Below are 18452 nucleotides of genomic sequence, written 5' to 3'. Positions count from 1 at the left end.
TTTGTATTCTCTTGCTCCAGCACGCATTGATTTAATTACCGAGTCACCTTGCTGATGTTCGGGGGGGAAAAATAATCATTTGTTAATCAGCTTTGAAATTAAAGTTCAAAGCAGATTTTCCAGCTTTGATGAACGAGAGACGTGATTGAAAGGCCAATGTGGAGGCAAATCTTCATAATCATTGAGCTTTTCATGCTTTTCATGTCAAGAAAGCAAGAATAGATTTGCTGTCTAATTTTGTTCCAACACTGACTGACATTTGTACAAACTTTCTGACTTGACATGCATTTTAGCTGCTGTACTGACCAGCCAGCATTTAAATAGCATGCTAATCACTTATTTGGGTGTAATTGGTTGTTTCATAAAAGCAGAGGCATTAAGAGCAAAAAAGTGACTTTAAAAGTCCCAACCCTCAGGTGTTCATCACTGTCTGATTGACTCTTTGTCTTAACCCATCCTTCCACCCAGCACCACTTCCTATGCAGAGAGCGTCCCATGACAGCTGTGATGGACCTGATAGCACGCACCAAGGATGCTGTCCGGGAGCTAGACAACCTTCAGTACCGGAAGATGAAGAAAATCCTTTTTCACGAGGCACACAACGGTCCGGCACCAGAAGGAGGTGATGAGGAAGAGGTAAGAATGAGGCAGAGGAGGGGTTGAAGAGCACAAGAGCTGATGGGAAACAGAAAAATGCACAGAGGTGATAAAGGTAGTAAGTGCCTCAAATTAGATAAGACTAGCCAGATTGAAGGTCTGTTAGCTTAGTCCAATTTGAAGTAAACACAAGAAACTTGTGCTAAAAAAAAAGGCTAGACAGTCCAGGAGGCTAGACAGTGATCACCCAGAGTCACTCCCCTAATGCCAGCCATCACTATTCCTCACACCACAACAACCATCTTTTCTTCCACAACCACAAGTTACTCCAGCCTCTCACCAACTGCACAGCAGTCAGAGCGGGGTTAGGTATACAAACCCTGGTTCGGGTAGGGGGTAGAAATAGAAGAGGTAAAGGTCAAAGGAAGGTACTGTTAAACCTTTCGGCATACTCCTCAGTTCTATATATGGGAATTATTCTATCTAATTATATTTGGTTGGTCCAACAAAAGGGAATAATTTGTCATTTGAGCATCAGGCTGCATGACTGTTTTTAGGACAAGCATGTTTCTGTGCTATAAACTGGCCAGTGAACTACTATCCTCCCGTTTGTCAAAATACTCCCAGTCACCTCCCTAAAAGTGTTTTGTTTTCCTCCAGAAAGATTCAACTTCTCGGACTAAAATCTTCTCTTTCTCCGTTTGTCACCAGGATGTAGAGCAGTACATGTTACGAACCGGCACAGTCAACAGCATGGAGAGCTCCCACTCTCTGCCATCCATGTCAATCAGCGCCAGCTCCCAGAGCAGCTCGGTCAACAGCCTGGCGGACGGCTCTGACGACAGTGGGGAGATGGCCATGATGCAAGAGGGAGAGCACACCGTCACCTCCAACAGCTCTGTCCTGCACAAGCCCCTGGTCAGTCCGGGGTGGAGCTGTCAAACAGTCCAATCCCTTCTAAATCTTCTTTGAGATTATCTCCATCAGTTTAAGAAAGAGCTTAGATTTTATCTTACAAGAGAAAATAGTTTTCTTTCGTGGGATTAGTGTTACATTAACGATAGAAAAGATGAATTTAGATTCAGGATCAAAGCAGTCTATAAGAATATTGAAAGTAAAGCTTTCTTTTTGTGTTTCAGTCCCATAATTTTAATGCACTCTTGTATTGTGTTGCATCCATTTGTTCTTTACTAGTTTTTGAATGCAGTAGTAAAATCATCTGAGGATAACCAGCAGGGGAACCCGTTCCTTAGTTGTCAGACCAGTTTTGCTGGTAGGTGGTGCTGAATTGCACCACCTACAGGAGAGAGGAAGTAAAAACACTTCAGAGAGCACGTGCACAGAAGAATTGTCAGTGTTGATCTACAAAAAAAAAAAACATGAAGAAATCAGTGAATCTAACTGGAGCTGCTCTCTAAAATGCAAAGTCTGTTTGTGTGAGGATGTGTTAGTGCTGAAGAGTTCAAAATGAGATTGTAAATTGATGTTTCCAACTTATAATCTTCCTAAAGTGTTCCTAAAGATGAGGTTTTTTTTATGCTGGCTGAACAGCAGCAAGTGATATTGCTGTAAATGTGCGAGGGATTGGCCAAGATGCACTTCAAACATTGAATTTAAATCTCAAGTGTCTTATTTCGGTTAAGTAAAGCTTGAAACGAATAGATTAATTTCCCATCGGTGAAATTACAACCGTTAGTTACAAATCTCCACTGAATTCTAAGCCCTGTACACAACGCTCATCTGCCGTCATCTGCTAAAGCTTCAGTGTTTGTGGACATGCGATGACTGCACACATATATATGTGCTCTGAGTTGGTTAAACACTTAATAATCACATTTATATGCCATCAACTGTTTTTTTTTTGTTGTTGTTTCTGTTTGTTTTTTTTTAAATGTCCCTTTTTTTTAAAACTTTTTTCCCTCCGCTCTGCAGAGCCATGACAACATCTATGATGATCCCTATCAGCCAGAAGTTGACTCACAACGAGAGGCTTCATCTGGTGGCGGTGGAGGAGGAGGAGGAGGAGCGGGGGGAGGAGGAGGAGGAGGAGGAGGAGGAGGTGGTGGAGGAGGAGGAGGTGGAGGAGGAGGGGGTGGAGGAGGAGGAGGAGGGGGTAGACGTCGACGTGGCCGAGACCACTTTGCCACCATCAGGACCGCTTCACTGGTCACCCGTCAGATCCAAGAACATGAGCAGGGCTCGGCCCTCAGAGAGCAAATGTCTGGGTAAGGTCACGGGTCAAGGTTTAGTTTCATTCTTCACACGTTGACGTGCCGACGAAATGACTTTAGTGACAAAGTATAGCTAACAAAGGCTGGGATTTGGTGCTGTTGTACGGGCCGTGTTTTGCTTTAAAATACAGAGAAAACAAGTTTATTTGTAGAGAACTTGGTGCACTTTGACAGGGACTTAAAGGACCCACATTGTAAAATCTTGAAACTAAAGAAAGCTTGTTGGAAGTTTATTGACATCGAGTCCTTCTGTTTCGTGCAGGTACAAGCGAATGAGGCGTCAGCACCAGAAGCAGCTGATGGGCCTGGAGAACAAGCTGAAAGGAGAGATGGACGAGCACCAGCTGAGACTGGACAAAGAGCTGGAGAATCAGAGGAACAGTTTCTCAATGGAAGGAGAAAAACTGTCCAAGAAGCACCAGGCTATCATGGAGAAGGAGGTGAGCGAGAGCAGAAATGGAAACATGGGTGATAGTGAGAAGGAGACTCTAAACATAAGTCATCAAACATATTTGTTGAACAGAAATGTGAGAAAAATGCCAGAGAGGGAGAAACAATTGTACTGTTGAGGACATCTTGGTTTGTGCTGCTTCAACTCCTGTTTCATGTGAATGCCTGATTCTTCAGACAAAGGCAGTTATAACCGAGGAGAAGAAGTTCCAGCAGCACATACTGGCCCAGCAGAAGAAGGAGTTGACCGGTCTGCTCGAGTCCCAGAAACGACAGTATCGACAGCGCAAGGAGCAGCTCAAAGAGGTGCTTCTGAGTCATTTCATGTCAACAATCAGCTGTAGTGCCACACAAATGCTGCATTATATACACATCAGTTTTTTAAATGATTTTCAATAGCTGGACGGCTTAGATTGACTTTCTGTTCTGCAGCGTAAAACTCATCCTGCATCATAGTAACATCATGGAAAACTGCATTGATCTGTCCGCTTGATATCATAGCAGTGGAGCCAATCCTGAACCTTTTCTCTGCTCTCAAGGAACTGAATGAGAACCAGTCAACACCAAAGCGGGAGAAGCAGGAGTGGTTGGTGCACCAGAAGGAGTGTCTGCAGCAGCTGCAGGCAGAGGAAGAGGCGAACCTGCTGCGGAGGCAGAGGCAGTATTATGAGCTACAGTGTCGCCAGTACAAGAGGAAGATGCTGCTGGCGCGCCACAACCTGGAGCAGGATCTGCTCAGAGAGGTGTTACTCAGTCTTAGCATAAGTTATTATATTTTAAAAAAGTGTTTCCACTTCTTAAATTTATACCTTGAAAGGCAATTAATCAATAGTACTAACCCTACTTGATTCCCTCTTCTTCGTTGCCATCTTTCTTTCTCCAGGATCTAAACAAAAAGCAGACTCTGAAGGACTTGGAGTGCGCCATGTTGCTGCGTCACCACGAGTCCACCCAGGAGCTGGAGTTCCGCCAGCTGGGTTTAGTGCAACGTACGCGGGCCGAGCTGATCCGCACGCAGCACCAGACCGAGCTCACCAACCAGATGGAGTATAACAAGAGGCGTGAGCAAGAGCTGCGTCAGAAACACGCCGTGGAGGTCCGCCAGCAGCCCAAGAGCCTCAAAGTGAGTGAGAGCACCCAGAGCGAGGGGTCTCCTGAGGAGAGAGCGAGCCAGTCGACCGAGGGTCCGAGCAGCAGCTGGGGCAGTGAGGAGGGGGCGAGAGAGGTGGAGGACGTGGAGGGGAGTGAGTTAGAAAAGGAGAATGAGGTGGTCAGGAAGGATGTGCATGACGCCGGGGATGAGCTTGACGGAGCAGTGGTAGAATTAGGTGATGAGGAAGTTTATACAGAAGGAGAAGAGGAGGTGGAGGGAGTGAGGCTTTCCGTGGTTGACAGGAAGTTTGAAGTAGATGAGGAGGATAGAGATCCAAAGGGAAGTGATGGCAGGGATGATGAAGATGATGGGACGGAGGTGAGGGAAATAGAGGGAGTGCAGTGGGAATATGTAGAGGATGACGGTAAAACTTCACACGATGAAGAGGAGGATGAGGGCAGGGGTGTGGCTGATGGTTGTCCCTCAGAGTTCATCTCGCTCTCGTCCCCTGAGAGACGGCACCGTGAGCGAGCCATCGATGAGCTGTCGGAGTTTTACTTCGCTAACGCCCCAGAGGAGCTGGAGCCCGTTACTGTGTCGCCTCCTCCCACCCCTCCCCCTGCCCAGACTTCCCTCCCCTCACTCTTTTCTCATGCCATCTGCCTCCTGCTCTCCCTCTCGGCTGCCGCTCAGCCCTCCAACCTCACTTTGCTGCTGCTCTCCATCTTTCTCCTCTCCCTCCGTCGTTCGCCCCCCCTGCCCTCTGTAGCCTCACTTATCCTCTCCGCTGAGCTCGCTTTCTTGGCGCTCTTCTTCTCATACCTCCTGCTGCGCTCCTGCTGCTCCCTGTCCCTCTCCACCTTCCTGTCCTTCAGCCTGTGGGCTGCCGGCCTCTTCAGTTTAGGACTCTCCCTCAGTTTGGGAATTTACTACATCCCCGTGATTTTAATCTCAGCCTCCTTCCTTAGCTCTCCCTCCCTCTTCCTTTCCCTCTACTTGGTTATTGTGTTGGTTGTCAGGCCGGCTCGGGACTTCTTCCAGCGCGCCCCCCGCAAAGTCAACCGTTTGTGTATGCGCGTCCTTTTCCGTCTGCCTCGACCTCTCTTCGCCATGTGCCAGTCGGTCATGGGCGGAATGGCAGAGCGAAACCTTTATGAGATGTTCCCCAAAGCTGGGCGAAACTGGGGTGTTCGCCAGTCCAAGATTCCAGTTCCCCTGAAGAGCTTGCCGCTAGAGTGTCAGGCTCGCTGCCCAAACTCCTCTCACCTGGCCAAGGGCCTGCTCTGGATGAAGCGCTTTAGTGGGCGCCCCCTTGGGGTCCTGGCAGACTTTGCTAACACCATATTAATAAAACTGGCCAGACAGGTTTTCAGAAAGCTGCCGCTCAATGTTCGGATCAAACTCCAAGCTCTGGGCCTCTTAAAGGAGGAGATCCCCAGCAGGTTGCCCCGACTGCTCCCCCGGGAGGTCCGAGAGAGGAGGCAGAAGGAGAGGAGGAGGAGAGAGAGGGAGCGACAGAGGAGGGAGGAGAGGGAGCGGATGTTTCGCGAGGAGGCAAGATGGGAGTGTGGGTTGAGGCGAACTTCATCTGGAAGGTTTGTCAGGGGGAAAATCCGGCCGTGGAGATAGCAAGAATTGCGGGGAATTGTGCCGGTGATGTGTGTGCGTGAGCTTGCTGATGATCACGCTCTGCATTCCTTTATTCAACCATTATTTGTCTTTTTGGTTTGGGCCCACCTTTCTTTGTTGTCAGATAATTCCCAAACTGGTTTGTGGTCGCATTTCTTAAAGATGAGCCTTATTTAAGCTGCACGCATGTACGTGTGTACATCCGTGTGTGTTGGCTGAAGTGATTTTTGGCTGCAGAAGCTTATCCAAACATCCACCTGTGTGCACATAAGCCATACTGTTGAATCAGAAGGCGTTTCAGACTTGAACAAGCAGTTAAACCCACACTTGCTGTACCAAACCCAGTGAAGTTTTTACATTTTATTATTATTATTATTTTGCTTTTTGTAAAAGTTCCTCGAGTTTCTTTATTTTATTGTTTTTGCTCTTAATTTGTAAGACAAATACTTTTAATGGTTATTTTTGAGACCATTTTTGTGCAATCTTGTTCTTCTCTTATCGTGGTCTTATTTCATAGAGTTCACTGTTTTCTCAGTGCCAGGAACAAATATTGCAGTGTTACGCAGCTCCATGGATAGAATTCCACTCCCCTTTGCTGAATACTGTGAAAAAGAAAAGGATACTCAATCATTTCACTAACATCACCCTGAACACTAGCTGTCGGTTAGTAGGAAAGTGCAATAAACAACTCAGCAGAAATATCTCGGGCCGTTGTGAGATGCTGTTTGAAGCTAAGTGAAAAAATGGTAGGTAGAAGGTCTTTGTTGGACTTTATATAATCAGCTGGAAACGTTAACGCCTTTAGAAATAAACTAGTTTGCTAATATAGATACTGGGTTCAATGTTTCATGATAAAGCTGATGAAAACCACCAACTTTTATATTCTATATATGCGTTTTTATTGCACTTTATGCAATAATCTTAGGATTTACCGTGTAAACTTTTCCCCCTTATATAAGAAGAAGAAGCGCCCACTTTCAACTGTTTGCACACGTCCGTCTGTTGTGAAGCAACGTATCCCGGGTGAAAAGTGTGGGGGGGGGCGGTGAGGACATACCTTAGAGTAGTGAAAGTATAATATAATGAAAACCTATTTAATGTTTTAGTGAATTTATTTTATATGAAGCCATACAGACAATCTTTCGAGACAGAGTCGCGCTTCAAGATTGATTTGTTTTTTATTTTTTAACTACTGAATGTGAAGGTGAAGACGACAGCAGCTCCCCGTCAAACGAAGAGAAGCGACGCGGGCGGTCAAATCTGTCAGCGTTGATTTGATTGAACCGTTTTTGTTTTTTAAAATGAAAAACAGACACCAAAGAAAGGAGACCGGGTCGCCTCAGGCTGGTTTAGTTTCCTGTTAATCTTATGTGAAGCCTGTAGAACATCACAACTAAACTTGAAGAAGCTGACGTTTTCCAAGCGAAACCAAAGATACAGACGAGCAGCGAACCCCTCTGTTTTATGAGAGGCTGAAACCAAAGCGCGTCGGTTCATATAGTCCTTTTTAAAGAAAAAATAAAAATTACTGAAACGTTTGTCCTCAAAGTGGCAATTTTTCAGACGTAACTGCGCATCATCACTCGGCTTTACTTCGGCAAGACAAAAACCGTTACTCTGTAACACCGAAGTGCTCTTACGAGTTTAGCCGACGTGAGATGAGGTCAAAGAACGGAGCGTGCAGGGAAAATCTGTGTGAAAGACTTTAAGGAACAAAAGGCTGCGTGTCGGGGATGTTGGAACCATTATGTGGAGGATTAGTTAGTAGAAAAGCTCAGTCTTGACTGTAAAATGACCCTGGGGAAAGAGGAAAAAGTAGGGCACTGTTTTTCTGTTGGTTTTTTTTCCTTTTCAGTCGACCTGCATTCGAGCAGCCGAGCTCTCAAAGAGAAAGTCTCACGCAAGCGTTTGGTTTGAATGTAACTTATTTGCCATTGATTTACATTTGTGTTCTGTTCAGATTATCTGTTCCTCTGTATGTTTACATGTTGCATTCTCTTTTGTTGCTACACTGTCTGAGTGCTATATCATCTTAAGTTTTTTTTTTTTTTATATAGATATATATATTTAATTTATGCAGTATGCATAAGACGAGTACTGCATTGTGACGTTTTGTCGTCCTCTTATGCTCATTTTAGCTGCATGGGTGTTGGCAGACTGTGTGCTTGCAAGCATAAAAAAAAAGGAACATTTTGTCATATAGATTTTTTTTTTTCTTTACACAAAAAAAATAAATTCTTTTGTGTTTAAATCATTGTCTTGTCTGTTTTTATGATTTTCCATTATTGACATATTTTCCTTTTTGTTTTGTTTTTTTTTTGTTGTCGCTTTTCTGTCAACAGATTCTGTTACAGACCATTTTATCTGCCCTGATTCTTTTTTTTCCCTCACACATACCTGTTGTTGTCATCTGTCTCCAACCCTTCCTGCGTCCATCATCCACCAAATGTAACGTAGCTTCCGTGACCCTCAGCCTTGTTCTCTCTCTATACGCTAATTGTGCTAAAGTCTCCAGTCGCCCCCTGTTTTTCTTTATATATCGACAGAAAATAGGAAATGGAGGCAGAAGTTCGTTGAAATATGTGCAAACATGCAGGAAACAAGTAGAAAACGGTTGAAAGTCCATTTTTCTTTTGACCACCTTTATACTATAGAACAATCTGGACGAGTTTTCTTGTCATTTCTTTAAGTAGTCTTCAGGAATAGTTCTCCAGGCTTCTTGAAGGACATCCCAAAGCTCCTCTTTGGATGTCGGCTGCCTTTTTGCTCTGTTCTCTGTTGAGATGATCCCACGCTGCTTCAATAATGTTGGGGACCGGGCTCTGGGGAGGATTCACCCTTCCATGGAGACTATGTCTAATGAGGCTTTAGCAAACAGCTGGATCGCCCAAAGGTCCCGATGCATCTCTCAGGTCCTTCGTCTGGTTTTTGCTTCATTTCTCCCCATTACTTAAGAACATAACTTTCATATACACTGTTCCACTGCTGCAGAAGTCCAGTTTCCTCTTTTTCTTTTTTTTTTTTTAAGGACACTGCACACCATGCTGAGATATGCCAAGTTTTCAATCAGTGGCTTTTTTGAGAATCACATTGTTGATACAGAAATATTATATTTGTGTTTTTGCCTGTTAGACTGTGTCGTCTTGGGCATTTTTTTTTACAAATTCTGCATGTTTGCTTGGTAGAACTTTAAGATACAGTTTCAAATGGATTTTTTGCTAAGTTCTTTGTTGCTATTCGACACTTTTTCATTGAAATTAAGTGCATGTTTTCACGTGTGAATAATTCATTGGTCTTAACAAACAAAGGAAAAATGGATTCCTCTGGTCATTTTCTTTGGATTGAAAATGAGTGAAAAGCGGCCAATGTTCAAGCCTGGAGAACTACTGCTCGAGACCACTTTAAAAGATTCCGAGTGAGCCCGGCTGTTTGGAAGTTAGATGTAGAGAAATGATGGGTGGCTTCAGAGTTTTTCCACAGTGCTGTTTGGTAACGTCATTGTAAGCCTTGAAAAGTGGATTTTCTTTTTCAATCCGGATTCTAAAGGCCTGAGATCGCAAAATAAACCAATAGGCCTTTTTTTAAACATTTTTTCTGGGTCAGCTTCAGTGTGTTTCAAACTTTCACAGTAAAGACCTTCATCCTTTACATATTGCTGCAGGAGAGAACTTACCCTGTTTGTTTGCAAATCATGACATTATAAATTGTTCTCCAGGAAATTTGAAAGTCTGTAAATGTGCAGATTTATCTGATTTCTGTTGGACACATTTTGAAGTCTGACTGAAAATCAGTTGGTTTTAATTCTAATTCTGTTTTGCTCTACAGTTGTTGTTTTTTTTTAAGTTAAAAATCATAAAATATGGTGAAATAATCAGTCCAAACCAGAGGATTCTGTAACCAGAAGGGCACCTAGAGGGGGCAGTCCTACACTAATACCCATGCTGCATTTCTCTTATCATATTTCATCATTTTCACCTGGTGGTTCTTAACATTTTCTTCTTCGCAGATAAATGAACATCCATGAAAACACATCTCTAACTGGCTGTGTTATCGACTGTTTACTCTGTATAAACCTATGGTGATCCCTTCAACTTTAAAACATCTCCCTGTGTATACTGTACATTCTGTTGGGCGTTTAAACATTTTCCGTTGCATAAGAGAACCGTGATCTCCCAGAGTTCCATCTTTTCAACAGACTATTTGAAAAAGTTCCCATTTCACAGCCAAATATTCATGACACGTTTAAGCTAATGTGTCCCATCAGGACAGTGTAGTTTGCAGTGAAGTAACCCTCTTCCACTTCATCAGGAATTGTTCCAGAACTCACAGCAGTAAGCCTGGTTACTATCAAACGTTTGACAAATCCCTCATTTTGAAAGCACGGTGTGGAAAAAGTCCCCCTTTTCTTGCTTTTCACCATCATTCATTCATACCTAAAACCACAGGAGCACTTTAGCCCAGCTGCTTCCATTTCTCTTCTCTCTCCTCCAGTCCAAAGAGCTTCAGATTAAGCGTCAGTTCCAGGACACCTGTAAGATCCAAACCCGTCAGTACAAGGCCCTGCGCAACCACCTGCTGGACAACACGCCCAAGTCGGACCACAAGGCCGTGCTGAAGCGGCTGAAGGATGAGCAGACTCGTAAGCTGGCCATCCTGGCCGAGCAGTATGACCACTCCATCAATGACATGCTGTCCACACAGGCTGTGAGTAAGGCAAGGAGATGTCGTTCACTTCACACTCCGCACCACACCGCCTCTGCCGTCCCCGGCTCGGAGGCCGCCCTGCCTGCTTCCTGCCTGCCTCTCCACCTCCCCGCCCACCTGCCAGCATCCTCCCAGTCCCTCAGTCTTAATCTCCACCTAAACTCACACCACCCAGACCTATAGCTAATGACGCGCCCTGTTCTGTGAAACTGTTCTTCCAAAACAAACATACTTATTCCCCCGAGTCGTCTGGAAATATTAATGGTTTTCTGGCCGGAACAAAAATAGAGCATCTATAGGGTCGAGGATAAACTTTAGAGTGCAGCGGAGGCAGCTGGCCTAAGTCATCAGAATAGAAACACTGATATTCACAGAGATGATGGTACTCAGACTTGATCTTTAAAAGATCCTATTCAGTACTCCATGTGCGCTCCTTTAAAATTCACTCAGCTTCATACAACAAATGAATTCCACAAACCCCTTTCACATAACACTTAAATTATCTCTCATGTTGATTTCACTATAATATATATTCACAGCAGATACTGCTTTGAGAAAGAAAACTATAGCAACCTGAGACGAGCTTCATCCTTCGATTTATATTTAACAAACAGTTATCACCACTGACACTTAATAAGTATAAGCTGGGGTCAAAATACCCCTAATACTGAGACGGACCGTAACATTTTTCCACAGTCTTGTCTTCGTGACAGGGCTCTGTGTCACAGCTGCAGTCAGACGCATAGTAACAATGCAATACCCGTTTAGCATTAGTTGCGATTAGCTATAATGAATCAAAACAGCACACTAGTAAAGCTGAACAAGATCAAAAACCCAAAATGGGATTAATGCTCTCCACAACTCAACAGGCCTTCACTAGTGGCTCGAGTGACGATTCATTTAGTTGAAATCGAGGCCCCCGTAATGGAGCCGAGCAGCAATCAAGATATGAGGTCCAGCCTCCTCTTCATCACACAATAACTTTCAATGATTGCCTCTTTCTACACACACACAAGCAAATATCAGGCTTTTAAATGAATGAAGCATAGTAGGAAGAGTATGAGGGCAGACAAAACGTCTATATATATATTTTAGTGACATAACCCTCTGTGCGACTTTAATTACCTCACATGGCAGCGTGCCACGTAAGCCAAATCCCCACTGCCCTTGTGCGCACTTCTACTCATGCTGTGGGTAATATCAGGGAAGGTTTCCTGCTCTCTGATTAATCTGAGGTTAGAAAAAAAAAAAATGTTTTTAGATCTTTGAATGAAAAACGTATTTCGTGACACAAGTCTTAATCTGTGCCCAGGAGTCATGCTGTAGGACGGGCCTCAAACGCACCATTTTATTTCACTTTGTTTGTTTTCAAGCTTAAAACGATATTTGTATTCATCAGTCGGATGTCCTCCGAAGCTTGGAATTAAATGACCTCGCACAAACTGAACGTATACTCAAATAAACGTTAATTTCACCCTCTTGGATATAGCACATGCAGACACACGCTGATGAAACTCAGACAATATTTACCAATCAGCTGCTCACACTCCCGATCCTCTCCTCTGCTCTGTTATGCATCTCCCCTCTCTTTTCTTTGTCTGACTTTCAAAACTTCTCCTGCTTTGGCCTTATCTTTAACACTGTCATACATGTTATTACCCTTTCAGCTGTGCCACATCCACTTTTCATCACGTTTCTCCCCTTCTTCTGCCTCTTAGCTGCGATTGGATGAGACCCAGGAAGCGGAGTACAAGGTGCTGCGGATGCAGCTGCAGCAAGAGTTGGAGCTGCTGAACGCCTACCAGAGCAAGATCAAGATCCACACCGACACGCAGCACGAGAAGGAGGTCAAGGACCTGGAGCAGAGGGTGTCCTTTCGCCGGGCCCTGCTGGAGCAGAGGGTTAGAGTTCTTTGGCAATCACTTCTATGAAAGCAAAGCACCTCAGAATATAGTACAGGAAGGTGGTGAGTCTTAGGGATTCATTTAAGCTGATGGAAAAGACTGCAAACTGGATTTTATTCATCTTCAAAGTGAGGTGACACTGAACTCAATTTTTCTTCTTCGAGTCTTTCTTGACAAACTTACAAATGTGCACAAAAGCCTTTTTATTTCTCAGCCTCTGAATAAACTGGAAACATTTTAAACAATAGGAGAGGTCAAACCTTAATAATTATTGGGTTTACTTTTTTTTATATACCAATATTTTCAAAAAAAAAAAGCTGGCATGTCTTGAAAAATGATGATGAAACACTCATGCCGCATCAGGCTTAAAAGAAATGCTGAGTCGTGTTGATATTGACACTTTACATATAAATGATAATTGTGTTTTTTGACCCCACAAACCAAAGAATAGTAACATGATGAAGGGAACAGAAAAATCCCCCAAATTCTTGACATGTCCTCTTTAATGCTTTTTTTCCTAGATCGAGGAGGAGATGTTGTCCCTGCAGAACGAGCGCTCAGAACGAATTCGGACCCTCTTGGAGCGGCAGGCCAGCGAGATCGAGACCTTTGACTCGGAGAGCCTCCGTCTGGGCTTCAGCAACATGGCACTGACAGGCATTCCCAGCGAAGCCTACCCCAAGCAGGGCTACTCCAACGCTCCGCCCTCCAGCTCCCGCTCGGCTGGCCATTGGAGCCATGGCATGCACCAGCAGAACGTGCCCTCGCAGCAGCTCTCCCGCCGCAGCCACAACAGCAGCAGCAGCAGCGGCATCGGCAGCGGGGCGAGTGACCGCAGGAGCGAGTCCTCTTCTTCCTCCTCCCACGGGTTGGGCTTGGCCCTAGGGCACGGAAGGGATGGGAGGGAGATGCACCATTCATCCCGCTCTTCTGCCTCCTCTTCCTCCTCCTCCTCCTCCTCGTCTTCCTCCCACCACCAGCGCCACCACCTGCCCCAACATTACCACCACCAGAGCACACCTCAGCTCTACCGTGAGCGGGAAAGGGATCGAGACAGGGAGCGGGAGAAGGAGAGGGAGCGGGAGTGGGCCGGAGTGCGAGGCTCAGGCGGCGACCTGGCCCACCCACACCCCCATCCCTTCTCCCATCACCTCCCCTCGCGCTCTTCCTCTCAGTCCCTGGCTATATTACCTCCTCCACCACCTGCTCCTCCCTCCATTTCCGGCCCATCGTCCTCTTCCTCTTCCTCCTCCTCCTCGCAAGGGGGGATATACGGCGGTGGCGGGCTGGGTGTGCGCGGAACTCCCAGTCTGATGGCCCTGAGGAACAGCCCCCAGCCTCTTAGGAGGACGGCGTCCGGCGGGGGGCCAGGAGGCTCTGGGGGCAGCGACGGAGTCTTGAGCCGAAGCACCTCCGTCACTTCGCACATCTCCAACGGCTCCCACCTCTCCTACTCTTAGAGAGCAGGAGGAATATCAGACACAGTGGTAGCAGCAAGAAAAGGGGGTCATTTAGGAAGGTAGCTATCACAGGTTGCATCTCAATACTCTCAGCTTGCCACCTTTCCTTCTCTCCTTTAACTCTCAGAATAGTTGACATGCAGAGGATTTAGGGATATCACCCTTTTCTCTTGACGCACAGACATCAGCTGCAAAGAAAGGGCAAACTGACATTATTGAGCTGCACTCTGCCTCTTTAGACTCAGGGTGGGTTTAGAGGTTTTCTCCCATTCTCACAGGTACAAAAGAGGTCGGGAGGAATGTAACCATCTGTAATAACACCGGATTAAGGTGACATTAGATTTAAAAAAATATGGTGTTTCTGTGCAGTGTTTTATCTTTGTTACAGCCTGTATAAAAGTGAGCTGGGATGTGTGCACAGGGGTATAGTTAGCCTTTATTTCCTCCGACAGCTGCAGAGCGTGAGGGGATGGCAGCCGTGTCTTCTTCTATGATGTTCTTTGCTGGAATGGAGAAAGAGAGAGGGCATGGGAGGAAAAAAGGGAAGATGATGTTTTGTTGCGTTGTGTATGTAAATTGTATTTAGTCCGTAGTGTCCAGATATTATCTAGCAAGCACTCGTAAATAGGACTTCAGAGAGAGAAAAGGGGGAGAATCCAAAAGAAATACTGTTTACTTTAGCCTCCAACCTGTTGGAGTTTAGAAAACACTTTTTATTGATTTATAACTACTGTTCTTTTCTTTTTCTGAAATGTGTAAAAAAAACAAAACAAGAAAAACAAAACAGGTTGCTTGGAACGTCACCAATGCCTTCAAGCGGTTCTTAAAGGGATGTCATGCCGTCAAAAGTTTTTTATTTGATGACTGCAGGAGGATTTCAAACCGAACACAGATACACAGAATGTCTGTAAAGTCAAGAGACTCATTTAAAAATGCAGAGGGCACGTGGAGAGACATTTGTGTAGACATGTATAGATGCGTTAAAAAAAAAAAGAAAAAAAGCTTTCTGGCATTCGTGACATATTGAATATCTAAACAACATAATTGTCTACAGGAGTCACTCCAATGCATGAGATAGATGTAAAAAAAAAAGAGAAAAAAAAGTATTTGTAAAGCAAAACACATTTAAAATGTAGCGTATCTGTCCAAGTTTCACTGGCATTTAAGATCACGTGTCCCAGATTTTTGACCTTCCCTGTACATATCTATGGAAATATTAAAAAAAACAAAAACAAATCATTTGCTTTTATAGAGTAAACAAAGACAATGATAGTAATTTTTGATATATTCAAATGAGTATTGAGTTCATGATTTAGAGCAACGACTCCAACTGCATTTTCTATAGGTGTCAATATTACCATAACTAATCCTGGTGTATGTTTGTTGTAATAATGTTCACATTCTTTTTTTTTTTTTCTTGCGAGGAGCAAAGGGGCCCAACTTTTACTGTAAAAAAAAAAAAAAAGCTGATAAAAATTGTTGCATTGTCAGGTGTGGTGTCTCTTTAAAGATATTAATGATTATTAATAAGGGATTGTTAATAATTGTTAAAGGTTTATGTATGTGTGTCGAGCGGTAAAGTCTAGTTAAATTGACACTTTTGTAGACATCAAAACTAGAGAATTTTAAAAGACACTCCTGCAGCGCTCCACTGCTCACGTGAACTCTGACCTCCTCTGGACTCTCACTGATGAAGAAAAAAAAAGATTTGGCCACTGGAATGTAAATGCTGCTTTTCCTTTGTATCTACTTTTTTTGTGAGTTCAGGATTAAGTTGAGTATATCTGACTGCCGAAGGATGCAGCATGCAGGCAGCTCAAAAAGCGCAAAAGGTTGGAAGAGTGCAGCAGAAGAAGAAGAAAAAGGAGGAGCAGAAGAAGTAGAAGAAGAAGCGGCAGGACGGGCCCCGTCTGAGCTGCTGTGCTCGTGCCCCCCCTGGTGGCGGCCCAGCAGCAGTGACCGCAGCAGCCCGTCCGCACCAGTCGGTGTTCGGAAGAAACTCCTGAAGCTCGTTAACTTGAAGGAAACCGGAAATAACAGGACTTTTTTTGTTGTTGTTTTATGCTGTTTTCACTTCTTTTTTTTATTTTTTAAGTAGTATTTGAATTGAAAAATATTAAAAAGAAGAAGAAGTAAAAAAAGATAATCACCCTGCTGTTTGTATGACTCGGAAACACCAGCTGAAGACAATTCCATGTATAACCTACCACTTTCTGCTTGGTTGGACTGTCAGTGCATGCATGAAAACTCCTTGTATAAAACTAAGACTGGCGGGTTCGGGAGTCTGTGTGGTTGGGTTTTTAGGCGGGTTGTTGTCAGCATCAGAGCAGGGAGACTCCTGTCCCTGCATCACACCTGGATCAGTGACGGAGGAAGCGAGATTTTTTTGGGGGGGAGGGGGCATTTGGGGTTGAGATGCTTATCAAACGTTTACGTCAAGCAGTTCCAAGCTTGAGGAGGGTAGGGAAGGAGGGTTCAAACTTGCGTTGGAAAGTAAATGGGGTGTTTTAAAAAGTCATTTAAAAAGAATAAAATAAAGACAATAAATTGATATCAACACATTCACTTGTCTTGATTTGATTTGCTTCGGACAGATTTCGTTATTGTTAAGATGTTTATTACTGCATGAGCAAGCATTAAAATATGCTCAAATGAGCTGGTAGCTGTTCTGATAAATTATGATTTATTGATTATTTTAATTTCTGTTCCATGTAGGTCTCTCTGGGAAACACTGTTTTTTTGTTGTTGCCGTTGTTGTTACTGGGCTGCATCTATATGACTAAACTGTGGCTTTAGGAAACAGTGAGAAGCATTTCACAGATCTATGAACAGACATTATTTGACAGATAATTTCGAGCCTTTCACACCGTTTCTCCGTAGCTCCAGATTCTTTGAGCGATCCCATCATCCCCGTCATTTACACGATTAACCCATTACGAATCCTTTCCTTTCACATTCCACAAACATGTTCAGACAAAACACTGAAACAGAAACCACACCAACACAAGCAGAAAAACGTCACGAGTCCAGAAAACAGGACTTTTCACAAATGATCTCACGAGGTACATATAAGTGTACATCTAAAACCACTGTTTTCTGAAACGCTGCATTTTGAGAAATTGGGTCTGAATTTTTGTTGCATGTTTGGTTATGATGCTTTTTTTTTGCGCACCGAGGCCCCCTTAAGTGTCTAATATATTTTTTTTAAACAAAGCACATCGAGGGTCTGCAAACCTCTTTAACATCACATATAGTGTCATCATGGTTGTTGTTTGCAGGCGCATCGTTGTTGAAAGTCATTCTCATCTATTGTGTGTGTATCCTGAGCTGCTATTCGTCCTGTACTCTAACTGGCTCTGACATCATTATTATGGTCTGACTGGGAGGATCTGCGCGCACTGCCTTTAAGATGCGTCTGACATGTCTCCGTTCATGGAAAGTCATTCCGGGTGTTTTTTTTTTCCGCCGAGCAGGTCTGATCAGCACAGATCGCTCTGAGTAGAGGGAAAAAAAGACAAGAAAAAAAAAGAGAAAAGGCTGGCGTGCATTTAGTGTCGGCCGAAAAAAACAGGAAGGAAGGGGAGAGGACGAGCCCTGAGCGAGAGACGGAAATGAGGGGGGTGTCCAAAGAGGAAACTCTATCCCTTTAAGAGCAAGTGGGACATAGCGGTGCGAGAAAAGGAGAGGAGGGGGAGAAGAAAGAGGAATTAAAAAAGAAAAGGAAGAAAGAGACAGGGAGGGAGGAGGGAGAGCGGGCGATAAAAAAAGAAAGATGACATCCTCGCAGCTGAACGGCCGAGGTGGAGCGATAGGCTGCGGCCCGGCGAGAGCGCCGCTCGCCGGGGTCAGGGCTTGAATCCAACATCGAGGCTTCGACAAACACCCGATTGGCCTATTGGGGGAAATCGGAAAAATAGATGCATAAATTAAAAACAAAGCATGACCTGCTGTGTTACCAGATGCGTGTGTTGTAACTCATGTTTCTACTCTTGCGTAAAAATGCATTTATTTCACGTAGATTGGTTTGTGTGTACTGCTAAAGTGTAATACTTTCAAGATGCGTTCTTTTGGGGGATTTTCCAAGTAGTTTTGTTGTGGGATACTGCGATCTGGTCAGATTAGTGTAAGAATAATTAAAGTTAAAAAAATCAAAGTCCAAGAGAAACGGGCCGTTTATTGGACTTGGCCTGCTCCACTTCTGCCCGTGTACCGCAGCCTGCTTTAGTCAACAGCTGCGTGCATTTTAATTGACAGCACCAGGCTACCTCAATGAGAAAAACATATTTTTGCAGACGGCTTTATTCACGTTTTTCAAGAGAATCCAGGAGCCCGTCGCTTCTGCTGCAGGACAGGCGACTGTTGGCGCCTCAATCGTCGGTGGGCC

General features: G+C 44.3%; 1 protein-coding gene and 1 long non-coding RNA gene across 4 annotated transcripts in view; one reads left to right on the top strand and one right to left on the bottom strand.

Annotated features, from left to right (window-relative positions):
- Positions 1 to 15080, top strand: part of taok2b (TAO kinase 2b) — a 24742-nt gene extending 9662 nt beyond the window's left edge. For 2 of the 3 annotated variants that reach the window (XM_072373414.1, XM_072373415.1), the window contains exons 11-17: positions 469 to 636; positions 1309 to 1515; positions 2530 to 2822; positions 3091 to 3268; positions 3456 to 3584; positions 3818 to 4021; positions 4162 to 6883. In XM_072373414.1, coding sequence (XP_072229515.1) covers positions 469 to 636; positions 1309 to 1515; positions 2530 to 2822; positions 3091 to 3268; positions 3456 to 3584; positions 3818 to 4021; positions 4162 to 6000 — 3018 coding nt within the window. In that variant the 3' untranslated portion in view covers positions 6001 to 6883. Of the gene's footprint in view, positions 1 to 468; positions 637 to 1308; positions 1516 to 2529; positions 2823 to 3090; positions 3269 to 3455; positions 3585 to 3817; positions 4022 to 4161; positions 6884 to 10491; positions 10705 to 12422; positions 12606 to 13129 lie in introns of those variants that run through there. The other variant, XM_072373416.1, reaches the window with a different exon arrangement.
- Positions 14805 to 18452, bottom strand: LOC140278424 (uncharacterized). The gene is made up of 2 exons (XR_011909195.1): positions 18375 to 18452; positions 14805 to 17960 (listed from the first exon to the last, which is right to left on the bottom strand). It is a non-coding gene; the product is annotated as an uncharacterized lncRNA (long non-coding RNA).

The sequence above is a fragment of the Leuresthes tenuis genome, unplaced genomic scaffold (genome assembly GCF_036924035.1).
Source record: "Leuresthes tenuis unplaced genomic scaffold, fLeuTen1.0.hap1 SCAF_20, whole genome shotgun sequence".
NCBI lineage: Eukaryota > Metazoa > Chordata > Actinopteri > Atheriniformes > Atherinopsidae > Leuresthes > Leuresthes tenuis.
The sequence above is the reverse complement of the archived record's forward strand: the minus strand, read 5'-3'. Positions and strand labels throughout refer to the sequence as shown.